The 14955-nt window shown below is 37.7% G+C and overlaps 1 protein-coding gene across 1 annotated transcript; it reads right to left on the bottom strand.

The window, feature by feature from the left end:
* Positions 1 to 1746: 1746 nt before the first annotated feature.
* snx33 (sorting nexin 33) lies at positions 1747 to 14805 on the bottom strand. The gene is made up of 2 exons (XM_079603287.1): positions 12527 to 14805; positions 1747 to 2512 (listed from the first exon to the last, which is right to left on the bottom strand). The coding sequence occupies exons 1-2, from the start codon at positions 13932 to 13934 to the stop codon at positions 2259 to 2261; spliced, it is 1662 nt and encodes a 553-aa protein (XP_079459413.1). The 5' UTR covers positions 13935 to 14805; the 3' UTR covers positions 1747 to 2258.
* Positions 14806 to 14955: the final 150 nt, after the last annotated feature.

Raw genomic sequence — 14955 nt, 5'->3', positions numbered from 1 at the left:
GTTTTTAATCAGAAGATTCAGAAATCTTTCATTAGATGTGTAATATCGTACCGTATAACAGTGAAAACACAGAAAGATTCCATCAATGGCGGGGAAAGAGTTAAAATTAATTGCATCGATTGAAAAAAACACATTGATGTGTATTAAGAAAGTAAACGGTCAATTTCTGTGATTTCATGTTGGCTTTTTTTTCATTAATACATTGCTTGTGCCCAAATCTGCTCCAATTTGAACGTTTATAGTAAAACATTGGTAAACCCAAAGGTTTACATTTGGTCCTCAGTTACTAAGTGTGCAAACAGTGAACATCCAAGTTTACAATCTGAAACTTGAGACGAGTTTTACAGTTAAACCAAAAGCCTTGTAAAAATCACAGCTCTTAACCACAGATTGCAGCCTTGAGACTTACATAAACTTCTGTACCCCTTAAACCTAGCAACTAAAAATAAAGATTAGCCTACTTTTGAGGAAATTAAAACAAAACCCATTAACATAAGCTCAAAGTCCTCTCAAGCTTTTCCTGAGGGCACACAAAAAGGAGACGAGGAGGATATGAGCTCCATTTTGCCTTAGAAACACCCTGAACAACAAACATTTAGGCTAAATGCTAATGCTAATACTGAAGTGTTTCCATCTGATACACAGAATCTCTGGGTGGGGATTCTTGCTCAAGAATTCACAAAAACATGTTTTGTCTTAATAACACCAGGAGAAAGTAGTACCGGACCATCCAGCGTGGAAGAACGCGCAATGCAAGCCTGCTGTGATTCATCTGAATCCCTGATGAATATCACATGACTCTCATTGTATCAGTTCAGAAAACTTAACTTTCACGTAAACTCAGGAATCTTCTGCAGCCTGAAGGGGAACTAGATTAACATGATATCTGATTAAACTTCCTGGAAGTGAGCAGAAGCCACATGGACCTGCTATGTGGGTTTAATTCTTTGCTCATCTAGTCCAAACAAATTTAGCAGTTGAACGTCTCAAGCGCCAAGTCATGTTAATATCACTAAAAGCGAAATGTTGCGCCGAAGCAACAAATCCCAGCCAATCAGAACACGTTTTGTTTAATAGAGTGCAACAGCGCCCGCCCACTTTTTCAGTATTTTTTCCATTTATTTTATCCATAGGAATAAAAAAAATTAAAAATAAACTGTTAAAGCGTTATAACTAAGCCATGAACCGAGCCAGTCATATACGAGGCGAATAACAACATTACAAATTTGATTTGAAGCAAAAGTATTTGAAAATCAGAAAAAAGTACAAAACTGTGTACTAAACGGCTTTAGTGATGGAAAGAACTACAATCCCATGAAGCATTGCGAATAGCATCATCAAAACGATTGAGGAATATAAGAACACTCATTTAAAAAATATTGATTATATATATAAAAACAAAATATCTTCCAAAATATACATATATATATATATATTCACGGGAGTGGGTGGAGCTAAATAGCTCTTTTGGCACGTTTTGCTTGTAGCGACTCTGATTGGTGGAATTTTCTGCACAGCATCATGGGTAATGTCGTTTTTCACCACGAATCCTGCTGTTAAAAATTATTATTTTAAAACTAAACCGTCAATTATTAACCTCGTAGCTCACAGTGAGGTTCATAGGTTATCATTAAAAATCCCATCATTTAAAACGTTTTTACTTCCGAAACTTCCAACTGTTGCACTCTATATACAGTGAATTGGAACAGGCTTTTGGACCAATGAGATTTCAGAGGGGGCAACTATATGAGCAACTCAATGTTCAGCATTTATTTTTACACTTTTTTTTCTTGCATTGCGCCTGGATAAGACACGGTGTCACAATTTGACGTTTTTAAGAGATAATTGCGTTTTAACAAACTAATGCGTAAACAACTTCTGTCACATGACCAGTTTTTGGCGTCAGATTAGCGTCTGCACCTGCTAACACGCAGCTAACATCATTCGCACACCTGACTCTGTGAGTATCGAATATGAAAAAAGTAACAGGCGATCTAAAAAACTGATCTAACAGGCATTTAAATAAAATTCAAAACATGAAGATGAAGATATACATGGTTTATCAAAGGCAACTGCATTGTTGGTTTCTGGGGTTAAAAGTGACATTTTTAAGTGCAGAAGCGAGAATGTCCTGTTTCTCTTGCAAATAATCCTGTCTGGAACTCAAAAATTCCAACTTTGGGAGTAAAAAAGCGTTTGCATATCCGTCCACAGGAGTGTTGTATCTCCATTACAGTCCAGAGGCCAAAGGTCAGGCTCTAAAAGCTCTCGTACATGCGAAGGGCTCTCTCTAGTTGCTGACCTACGCGCTGGTAGAAGGCGATCTGTTGGCGGAGATACGCCTGCATCATCTCTTTGAAATCCACCTCTCTGCGCTGGTGGAAGTGGTTCATCTCGGCCTGCAGGGCGAATCCCACAGTCCTGCAGCGTTTGCGAATGCCGTCTGCTTCTTCTTGGTCCATCTTCCCCTCGTCGCTCATGCGTTGAGACTCTTTTACTTTTGCAAAAGCACCTGAAAAGAAGCAAAAAAGAGAGGTTTTGAAATGTTTTGAAATATATGCACCAACTATTAGTCAAACATTAGCAATGGCGCTGAAGAAACCTTCACATTTTTAGCCCACGGCTAGGCTTCTACTAACCAAAATCAGACTGATTTATCACATATATTTACAAAATTTGCACACAAGGAAACTATAGGCAATTGATATCCATGGCATGTATCAGACTGATTTAGCTAATAAAAACATAACAAATGAATCAATCATTTAAACATACTACATATATTCAATAACACATATTTTAAAGTTGTTGGAAACACTGGGTAACCAGGGATATATATATTTTTTTATTTTATATTGTGACAATTTCTCATTTAGGGTCATGAACATCCCTGTTTTGACATTCCCTGTAAACATTTCTGACGATTCACAAAAAAAATCTGACGTTTTCATGTTTGCCGGTCAATTTGACTCACAATTTCATCACAGCTGCATAGACCCCCCCAAAAAATTACAATTAAATTGTTTTGTTTTTTAAATTAAATGTCAGTTTGTCAACTACCTTCTGAAGGTATTTACCTTACATGTATGCATTTAGCACACACTTTAAACCAAAGAAATGTAAACTGCATTCTAGGTGAACACTTTTTTTTATCATTTCAAGAATGTTGATTTCACTCGAATCGAACACATAATTTTGGCGTTGCTAGTGCCATGCTCTACTGTTTGAACTTTTGCACACACGAATGAAACAAAAACATTAAAAAATATATATATTTTAAATTTTAAATAAAAACATGTTTATATGGTACTTTTTTTAAACAAATGGTTAAATACAGTTTTAAAAAATAATTTGTTATCTTGTTTATTTTTGTTGTAATTAGATTTCTTTAGTTTTTCATTGATTTTTGTGTGTGAATTCTATTGAATCCAATTTAGGGTCAATCTGACCTGCAAAGTAAAAAAAAATCCCAGAATTTAAACATAAGTGTTTAACTTTACATTACATCACACTTGTCTGTCTAACACTTTTTCTGCATAGCAAATACCAATATTAGCAAAAAAAAAAAAAAAAACGAAATTCTTTTTAAATTTCACAGCTCAGTGAATCTCAGCTTTTTTTTACTTGTCAGATAAAAGTGCCTTTTGTCCCATATTTGTTTCACGATTCCGGCGTAACCGGTTCTAATCATTCACGTCCTGTTGTGACAGAACAAACCACTCGCACGCTCATGAGAATCTGAGATGTGAACGGAGGGAGCCGCTGAGTCACAGGACTCTGAATCTGGAGACCTGAACAGACAGATCACATCTGTAACCATCACATCTGTAGCACAGACGACAGGGACAGCATGAGGGATTAGATATGGAGTGTGTATGACTGATCAGAGGTCAGTGTTTGACCTGTGCACACCTGTAATCTGAACCAGGAAGTCCGGCCCTGTGTTCTTTGTGTTTGGGAATTAATACACAGCAATTTATTACTTTATTTCCTTTCAGTTCACAGACTGACGGATTACAAACACCGCAAAGAACAAACGAGTACAGTCAAATGAAAGCTCAGAGAGCGTATGCAAAGACCTTGTGTTTCCATCCCCTCACCGAACATCTAAAATAAGACAATAGTGTGCCCTGTAAACAAGGTCGTGGTTTGCATGTTTATTTTTGGAAATCATTTTCGAACCACATTGAGTAAAATGGCTGATTGTTACACTTTTTGTAACATTTTGGAAACCCATTTCCAACACATAATAAACAAATCATGCTTTGGCTAATCATAATTATGAAATAAAACGTCAAAATTGAAACATACAAAGTCACAATAATGGTATTACGATAAATGCGAAATGATGACATACTGTCATGAATATGAGATGAAAAGTAAAAATTGACATGAAATTATGACTATTTTTTGAGATTATGAAAGTAATTTGGACTTTTTCTGTAATAAAGACTTGTTCTAATTTTGGATTTTATCTCATCATTTCAATTTATCTCAATTATGACTTGTCTTGACTTCCATCACATTCTTAGTGACTCTTAGTAAGAATGTGACCCCTCTTAGTGACTTAGTATGCCATAATTTCAACTTCATCTTAAAATTTCCACTTTTTATCTTATAGCCTAATTTGGACTCATCTATGAAAATAAGTTTTAAAAATTTTTATTAGCATATCATAATTTTGACTTTTTAATCTCATAATTATATAAATTATGACTTAGTATGTCATAACGTTGCCAGTCACATAATTATGACTTAGTATGTCATAATTTCAACTTTATCTCAAAATTTCCATTTTTATCTTATAATTTCGACTCATTCATGACATTATTATGACAAATTATGACATATCTTTGCATATCATAATTTTTAAAAAATTCTAAATTTTTTTTACTTTTTATCTCACAATTTCAATTTCTCATAATTATGAATTAGTACGTCAATTTCAATTATGTGTAATGTGTCATAATTACGATTGACCAAATGTTTTCTTAGGTGGCAAAAATGGGCTTTCATGCATGAAAAACAGTTCATACTAAATCAAAGGCCTGTTACTGATGCCGTTGTAGAAATGAGCTATTCACAGTCAGTCAGCCATAATTATTATTAAAAAAATATCCAATAACAGGGGGGTTAACAAGAGAAAGCTGCCAATTTTGTCACATTCGGCTGGTCATGTGATCTGAACATGGCGACCCACATACAATATTTTAAAAAACTGCTTATTATACAGTATTATGCTACAGATATTTATCTCATATGAATGTACACCATTTAAAACTCTGTATGCAAATGACATGTAAATGACCTCTGTAATGATTGGCTAATCTCTGCATACTGGCGTAGTTCAGACAACTTTCGTTTTGCCAGACTGCCAAATAGGCTCTGACATTATAGAGAGCCGTAATGTGACAAAAAGCAAAGGAAAACGACCTATTTTCCATGATGTTTTTCTTCCTAGAGGACAATGAAACAGTAGGGTGATTTTTTTTCTCGACGGAGGGACAGAATAAGTGTCCAGCGGTACCAGACACGGTCCAGCACTGACTCACTGTTCACTCGAACACACACAAGTCTGCAGAACTGAATTCAACAAAGCCATGCTCAATATGACAGATGCATTATGATATCTCACATGCAAAACGCAAGATGTTTATTTAAAGAGACAGAAATGAAAAGTCTGAATGTAGAAAGCTAATTTATTCCAGCATCATTACTCCAGTCTTGTGTAACATGATCCTTCAGAAATCATTCGAACATGCGGAGTTGTTGCTCAAAAAACATTTCTTATTATCAAAGTTGTGCTCGCATTTCTATCATTCCAAACATTTGGTTTTGCTCACTTTGTTCTGTGATGTTCAGTAAATAAAACTTTAAAAGAGGGTTTAATTTGATTCGTCCTCTCTAATGGACCACAGACATGCTAAACATTACCGCACGCAATGAATGGCAGGAATTAAGTGGATTCCTCTTCTGTATTTTCCAAAATGCAACACTTCATTGTATGTGTGCTAACAGGGCCATTAAAAGAGGAAGTTGAGCATCCGTAAAATGTCTGCACATCACTTTTTGTGGTCAGTGAGTGTCTATTTATTTGTTTTCCCTATAAACATTAGTATATATATGGCTTATGTTTAGTCTGAGGGAAAGTCTCGAGGCTTTCAGATGGAAAACAAACTCCCTTGGCCATCTAAATGATTTTCTGGGGGTATTTTAGTCAGTGTCTAATCAAAAACCATACAGCTTATTGATCTAAATAGTATTAACAAGTAAAATACTGTCTTCTGAATTATATAAATCACATTTCAAGTTATTTAAATGAAGCCAAATGTTAAAGTAAACATTTAGTGCTTCCAGCTAACCAATTAGCTTGCAAAGCTAACGTTCCCTACGCAAGTTACTTCAAGTAAACATACCAAATCGTTGTAGCTCTTCATCATTTTGATACTACATACTTGTGTTATACTTTCTTCAAATTAGAAAAACCTCAATCTGAGATCACAAACAAACTAAATATAATATACCACATAGGCTAGCATGATGCTAATTGCAGTCAGAAATAGGGTCAGTGTATGATCTGAGCTTTCTCTCAGTCTTTGAGGTGAAACGAATGTTAACAGCACAAAGAATAACTGACCTGAAGCCTCAGCGCTGCATTTAATGTGTCTAACAGCACCGCCGCGGAAACACAGAGGAATTTCAGACTGGAAAAAACAGTCACAGCTCAATTTATCCCAGAGCAAATTCTCAGACACCAGAAGGAGAGAAACAAACCATAAAGGTAGGCCAAAAAAAATTGCACAAGCAAAACGCTTGTACAAAAAGAAGTATATTAGGTTAATATAAATATATGCTTTTCAAAATTAAGTTTTGTTACTCCGCTAGGACGCCTGACATTTCATACATCCAGTTCACTTGACCACTTTATTCGTTTTTACTGATCAAAAACTAAACTGATCACGATGAAAGCAATAAGTATAAATACACTCGAAGATGCATTTGACTGCAAAACTCACATCAAATGCCAAAAAAAGCATTCAACAGGCAATTCAGCATTAGCATCATCACCAAAGTGATGCATGGAAATCACCTTTGGAGCACTTAAAAAAAAGTAGGTCAGAAAAGTTACATTGATTGTCAATAATATCTAAAGAATGTCGGCAACCGATCAGTTGATGGCACTCATTGACTCATAGTATCTTTTTTTCCATACTATAAAATCAATGGGGTCCATCAACTGTTTGGTTACCCATATTCTTCAAAATATCTTCTTTTGTGTTCAGCAGTAGAGAGAAACGAGTACAGGTTTGGAACTTGAGGGTGAGTAAATAATGACAAAAATTTAATTTTTGGTTGAACTATGCCTTTAATTCCTTTAGTGTGGCTAAAGTTTAACATTGTGAGTAAAATCTAAGTTAGCTCTGTGTTCTCAGCTGCTATTATTACAGGACAGGTGTGAAGAGATCATATGCAGTCTTGTATGCCTCTCCTGTTCATCCTTACACTTCCTGATTATTTAAGACAAGTACAAAACCAGCTCGCAAGCTAGCCATGAGCGGCTCAGAGATGGAGAGGAATTCAAGGTCTTGCCCTGACATGTTATTCCTCTTTATTTCAAAGCTAAAAGCAACAAAAATGCACAAGTCTGACATGTGTGTGAGTGAGAGTGTGTATTACTGGCAATAAAATCAGACCAACACCCATAAAAGCCAAAGAGTTCATGACTACTGTACGCGCGGAGCCCGAGGCCTGGAACGCCTTTTGTTTTTACTCGTATTTTTCATTCTCTCCCTATTTGCTAAGGTGGGAGATGTTATGGATTAAAATCCAAAATTCATTTCCCACTGCTTTTGGAAGACCTAAATATTTCCATAGCCTTTAATTCGAGGAGTCGGTCGGGTTCAAGCTGATTTCTGGACGTCAGGTCAAGTGTCCTGGCGTCCCACGGCGGATCTGGTTACGGCTCTTTGGCTGGGACGCGCAAAAGCCGAACGGAGCGCGCTCAGAGAAGGGCTGTTATTATTTCCCTGGGTCATGTGTTGTTTTTCCTCAGTTCATTGGTTCTCTTTGATCTCTCCCTGTGCTGTCGTGCGGCTCACAAGAGAAACAGATGCTCAATGTTAAGATATCACGAAGTCACAACGTTACAGACAATTAACTGTCCCCTATCTGCAGGACGAACCCCTTTAGGATGTCCTCGTTTATTACTTGCTTTAATAAATGTTACTGGTCATATTGTGCACCGTATTTCAAGTCTTCTTGCCACTAAAATGACATTTTCTGCTGACATAATCAATATAAATAAGCCCTGATATTTAGGGATCCACCAATATGAACATTTTGTCCGATACCGATAAACGATATAGTGGCCAATTAAAATAAATCTAAATCCAAATTGTAATATAATATTTGAGAGGCTGATTACAAAAACTAAAGTCTTACCGTCCCAAGCACACAATTATAATGATCTTCTCATCATAATTTTATGTAGCTTCTATGACTGACGTTGCACTTTACTGTATTCTCCTTTTTCAAAGTGATTCCAATCATATTTCAAGCAATTCAAAACCATCACGCACCTGACGTGTCTCAGCTGAAGAAAATAATACATTATTTATCAGCTTTAATATATCAGCAAAATTGTCTTATCAGGCCGATATCGATAACATTAAAAATGAACATATGTCGGCCAATAACGATATGGTGGCCGATGTATCGTTCATCCCTAATTATTGTAATAGATTACTATGAACATATATATCATAGCTAACATGTTTCTATACACTAAAAAATGCTGGGTTGTTTTAACCCAATTTTGGGTCAAATATGGACAAACCCAAACGTTGGATCAAAAATGCTATTTAAAAATGTAACCCAATGGCTGGGTTAGTCCATATTTGACCCAAAATTGGGTTAAAACAACCCAGCATTCTACAATCAAATCTCTACATATATTTTTTACTATTATTACATCATAAAAGGTGGTAACCTAAAATTGTTACCTATTTCTGAACCCATAAAAACTAGTTTTGTTGGTATAAATTAATGTATATTTGGGTTGATTCAGCAATAATAAATAATAAAACTGAAAATATAACTAAAACAAAAATATATTAAACACGATATACACATACATAAAATATATACATTTATATAAATAACTTTTGTATATGTGTACTAATATATATATATTACTTTAAAAACCAAAAATAACTAAAATGTTTATCAAAACTATATGTCAATGATACTAAATCAACACTGATTCAAGGGATTAATGAGCAAATTAAATATTGAACTTAAGTCAAACATCAATGATGATTCAACAATGAATCAACGGCTGTTGCTAAATCTGCATGTGTCTAACATCGGCAGCGCAATATACTAAACTCTACTCGACTTCTATTGTAGGAGGCGTGTTCTGTGTCCATTAGTTGCTATTAGCAACTTGATTATTTAAAAACACCATTATCCATTGTGCACTAAGATCCATTGTGTCTAAACATGAACAGTAATCATGTTACGACCGTTATATAGGGTGTGGACGTGAAACTGGAGCAATCGTACTGGCCTCCTTTCAACACACTCACATGTCGATTGTTTGCTTAGGGCGATTGTTTGATAAGCACTAACTAATTCTAGAGAATAATGCAACTTTAACAAACCTAAAAGGCACAATAATGACTTAAGGACTCTGAAATCACTACTACTTTATGGGAATAAATCTATATCCCATTGATTCTAAATCATTAACCGTAAATCTGGGGTCTGGCATGTGCCTCGGTCATGTGACCCATCACGCCTTCAGCAAACTAACTCTGTAATAAGGATTGTACACATTTCTGTCCTCCTCCACAATCTACTGATCTCACCACGATGAACACATCAATGCAGCATTAACCTGTTTAACAACATTAAATCCTCACTTTGATTACAGTTTGGATGCCGACAGATATCACTGAATCAGACCCGTCTTCTGTCACTCTTACAAGAACTGATGCCAAACATATAACATAATAATCACTGCAACAATGATCCAACAAATGGCAAAAAAAAAAATGCCATTCACACTTGCTAAACATGACTGGATTGGAATTGGATATGAACAAATCTTAAGGGTTTAAGGTGAGGCTTAAGTGCCTGTTTACACCTGGTCACCTCATGCGTTTTCTCTGATCGGATAGCTCTCAGATCGTGAAAACGCCAGGTATAAACGCCCTCCGAAATGCTATCGAGACGGATTTAAATCGCGATCCCTGATTGAGACGCATTTCAATCAAAACTGGACAAGTGTCAATGCATCTAGTTGTTGAAGTCACATATATAAATTTTACTCAAAAGAAAAGAGCGTGTTATTGTGTAACCGGATATGACAGTGCTACTGTAACAGCTGAGGATCTCTTCAGCAAGCCAAAAATGAAACCTGAAGCTCAACACACAATCATCTTCATTAAAACAATGAGACTAAATGATCTCACCAATGCTGATGCTCCTCACTCTCCTATTGCGGTCTTTAATCTTGAAATTAACTCATGATTAATAAAACGCAGAACTGTGGCTTTCATTGACGTGATTTGGATTTGAAGATAGGGATTTACAGGTGAAACTCGAAAAATTAGAATATGGTGCAAAAGGTAATTTATTTCAGTAATTCAACTTAAAAGGTGAAACTAATATATTATATAGACTCATTATATGCAAAGTGAGACATTTCAAGCCTTTATTTGTTATAATTTTGATGATTATGGCTTACAGCTTATGAAAACCTTTCCACAATACTCTAATTTTGAATTTGGGGTTTTCTGTAAGTCATAATCATCAAAATTATAGCAAATAAAGGCTTGACATATCTCACTTTGCATGTAATGAGTCTATATAATATATTAGTTTCACCTTTTAAGTTGAATTACTGAAATAAATTAAGTTTTGAACGTTTTTCTTATTTTTCGAGTTTCACCTGTACCAGTAGGCTATATTCGTTTTGCGGAGACACATTTATGTGGCCAAGTGTAAATGGAAGTTTTAACAAATTGGACAGCTATCCGATCAGTGGAAACGCATGAAGTGGCCAGGTGTAAACAGGCCCAAAGTGAGTCCAGATTTCATCCCGTATAGAGTAAATACTGGTGTTTACTATGCGTCAGGATGCCAGCATATGTTAAGTCTGAGCTCTCATGAGCGAGACATTCTTAACATCACTCTGACATTCCACAGAAGGATCATAATGAAAGTGGAAGCTTGTCTGAGCCACAAACTGATTGAGCTTTAATGTCTTGGACTTGAGAGCACTGATTAATCACACCATTTCCCTCACTTCCTGTGATTTAGAGGATGCTTCCCGTCAGGGCCAGAGCTTTCTCTTTCTTAACTCCCTGTAAATGTCAGATGCATCACTTTTCAGCTTTAAAATGTCTCTGCAAATCACCTGACCTGACATCATGTACAACAAAATTCACTCCAGTCCACAATGCGAGGCCCACTAACCCCTGCTCATAAATAACAACACGTGTGATTGGCTGCCTACAGGCATGATGTCACTGGGTCAGTCCAGCTGCGTGCCCCACATTTGAGCAAGTCAGTAGGTTCAGAAACAAGCATAAAATCTAAACTAAGGGGTGTAGAAACCATTTAAAAGGTGGAGGTGATGCACTGAATGATGAATGTTGAATTTCAACACCCATGTGTAAAATAAAAGTGTTTAACTCATTTATCAGCAAATATCTTTAACTCTTTCCTCACCAGTGCTCAGCCAGCGCCAGCATTTTTTATTTTCATAAAAGTTTCATGGCCCCCAGAATATTTTGATGTATATGAATATCTGAATGTATTATTTTTTAATCAACATTTGAATGTGGGTAAGTTTCATTAAAAAAAAGCTACATTTTGAGCAAAAAGCTGAGAAAATCGTGTTTTGTCAAAGACTACATCTGGATCTGTGGATCATATTCAGAACGATGATCAAAACACAGATGGAGTAGATCGAGTCCATCAACACCCCAAAGCTTCAGTCCTATAGCTTGTCCTGGGTCGACTTTTAATTAGGTAACGTTAGGCAGTTTGGATTTCTATGCTGTTTAATGTTGATGATCGCGTTATCATCTGCTTACATCTGCTAACACTTGTTTCTGCTTCTTCTTCACATGTTTTGAAAAGAAGATTCAGAACTCTTACAGAAGATGCATAATAGCGCCCCCTACTGTATAACAGTGAAAACAGGACATTTCCGTCAATGGCGGGGAATGAGTAAAAATAAATATTTTATTTTTAAAATTAATATTTTAGTTTAATTTAACGTAACCACAGAAGAAACTCTGAAAGAGAGTCAATTGTGTGTGAACTAGTGCTGTCAAATCGATTAATCGTGATTGTTAATCACATCTAACAAATATACAATATATATATGTATAATATTTATAATTTTATATATACAAACATATATTATATAAGCACAAACTTTTCTGTTAGATGCGATTAATCGATTTGACAGCACTAAGCTGAACTAAGTTAGGTTTGTTCGAGCTCACTTTACCTTTCTGCAGGTGGATGATGTCTGGAAAGTTGGACAACAGGCCCTGATACAGCGACAGTTTATCCAGCATCTGAAACAGGTCGTATTTGGGCTGTTCGGCGAACATCTCCCCGATGTTCTCGTAGGTGCGGCCTGTGTGCGAGATGGCGTTGCTCAGGGCGTCCGAGCTGTAAGGAGGGTCCAGCAAGAAGGACTGGCTGATGGACTGGAAGCCGTTCCCCAGCCTCTGGAACTCCTTCCGAAATCCTCCGAGGTGTTTGCGGACTAGTTCCGACGCGACGTGCGTCAACTGCATCACGCTGTCGTCCATCTTTTTGGCGAACGCCTTGAAGGTGTCAACGCGCTCCTCCACGTCCTGAAGGTCCTGGTGCTCATTGGGAATCTGGAAGGTAAGCATGAAATGAGCCCCGACCATCTCGTCCTTCTCTGCCCGCCTCTTCCCAAGTTTCCACTGTTTGTCGTCTCCGCACATGAGGAAGTGTTCGAAACCCTCATATTGAGACAGCACCGGGTGGCTGGTCATGTGGTCCATCCATAAAATGAGCCTCCTCTTCCTCTTATCGATGAAGTCTTCCTCGAACCGTCCCGTGGCCTGTTTTTCAGGGAGGTGTGGCACGGAAATCACCGTAAATTTGTGCAATAGTCTGTTGTACAGCCAGTCAAAGTGCTTGTAGCGGCGGTAAACCGGCCTGGCAATGTGACTGGGGGTCACGCGGTACGAGATGTACGTCTTAATGCCTTTGAACTTTGTCTGTTTGGTGGGGTCTTCAATGGAACAGGAGAAGGGTTGAGGGCTCTCCTTCCACTGCGGCCCCCGGGGGCCCATTTCGATGGAGTACGACTCTGCGATCTTAGCCATCATGGGAACGTCGCCAAGTACGAAGGCCTCCACACCTGAGCGCACGAAGCTGGAGAATCGGTTCAAGTTTCTGCCCACCATGCTGCCCTTCCTGTTGCTCGACATGCTGTCCTGACGCTCCATGTGAGGCTTGGTCCGGTAGTGGACGTTGGGGTTGGAATGTGGACTTTGGGAATGTCCATTGGCACCCACCCCTCTCCGAGGGTCTTCATCCTCAACCACCGTTGAGGTTTCATCCCAGTCGTCCCAGTCGTCATCGTCGTCACTCGGCGGGGTCGGGGTATTTGTGTGGATGTACGACAAATCCTTACCAGGAGAGCTTCCAGGTGAACTGAGGGATTGATCCGTCAGGTTGGACCCGGATCGGCGCCGAATGATCTGGACGTACGAGGCAGGAAACAAGCCTTTCTCTCCTCGGCTGTTCTCCCCTTGTAGCCAGCCGTCCACAGAGTTCTCGTCGAAAATAACCAGCTCTTCGCTCTCCTGGATGCTTATCTCCTCCTTGTTCTCACTTTGGAAAGTGTAGAGGGCTTTGGCTCTCAGGGACATTTTTGTAACTTTTGCAAGACAGATGCAAAAAAAAAAAAAAAAAAGGGCCACAAAAAAGTTCCCTTACTTCATATCAGACTGCAAATCTAAGAAAAAAAGGGCTTAGATAAATTAATATTTAACTGGGTATGTAGTACAGCAGTATTTCTTAATGTATTCATAGCACTTTAATAAAACTAGCAGTTTTAAGGGGGTTGGTAAATAACATTCTTCAAGATAAAGATCTTCAAGCCTTTTTAAAGTTACTGACCACAAAGAAGACAACAGGAATCTTAATTTTCCTCGGAAATAATATCCGATATTCTACATTTGTAGATAGAGTTACATGTTGGAGCTCCTTGTCAGGTTGTTATTCTCCAGCTTCCCTTAATTTATGTCGTTTCATTATTCCCACAAAACCAGAATCTTCAGCCGCAAAAAAATAAACCCATAAATCCACAAATCCCGTCCAGCAGAACTGAGACACCGGCAAACACATTCAGTTCAGTGGCTCATCATAACAAAAGTTTTAGCCATCTTGCATGCTGTGAAAATACTTAAAAACAAACAGTTGTTTTGCAACTCCGGCTGAACTAAACTCCAGATGAAAACATTAGAGCAACATTCCGTCCCGGACACAGATGAGAAATAAACGCATCCTTTGCATTCCGCCAACAAAAGAACAAAAACTTAATCTAAAGCATCTGTATAATCCCCAGATCCAGTTCAAATCGCTGTGCACTCAATGTTTTTCCTTCGATATGTGCTTCAACAAGCCCGTGAAGAGTTTTTCATAAAGTATTTCTGTACTTTGAGCAGAAACGTAGTGACTCTTTCCATGACGTGACGACCGAACAATGAGAGTCGCGCAGTTTAGTGTGAGATTTACAGCGGCGATTGTGGCGCCGCCCGGCGGTCAAGAAAACAACTGAAGGATCTGACTGGAACAGTCAACTCAAAACACATCCGATTGAATACAATAACTCATCTAGATAGTGTACAATGCCTTGTAGTGACAAATGCTGGCGTTATTACCAATGAC

The sequence above is a fragment of the Phoxinus phoxinus genome, assembly GCF_949152265.1.
Source record: "Phoxinus phoxinus genome assembly, chromosome: 25".
Lineage (NCBI taxonomy): Eukaryota > Metazoa > Chordata > Actinopteri > Cypriniformes > Leuciscidae > Phoxinus > Phoxinus phoxinus.
The sequence above is the reverse complement of the archived record's forward strand: the minus strand, read 5'-3'. Positions and strand labels throughout refer to the sequence as shown.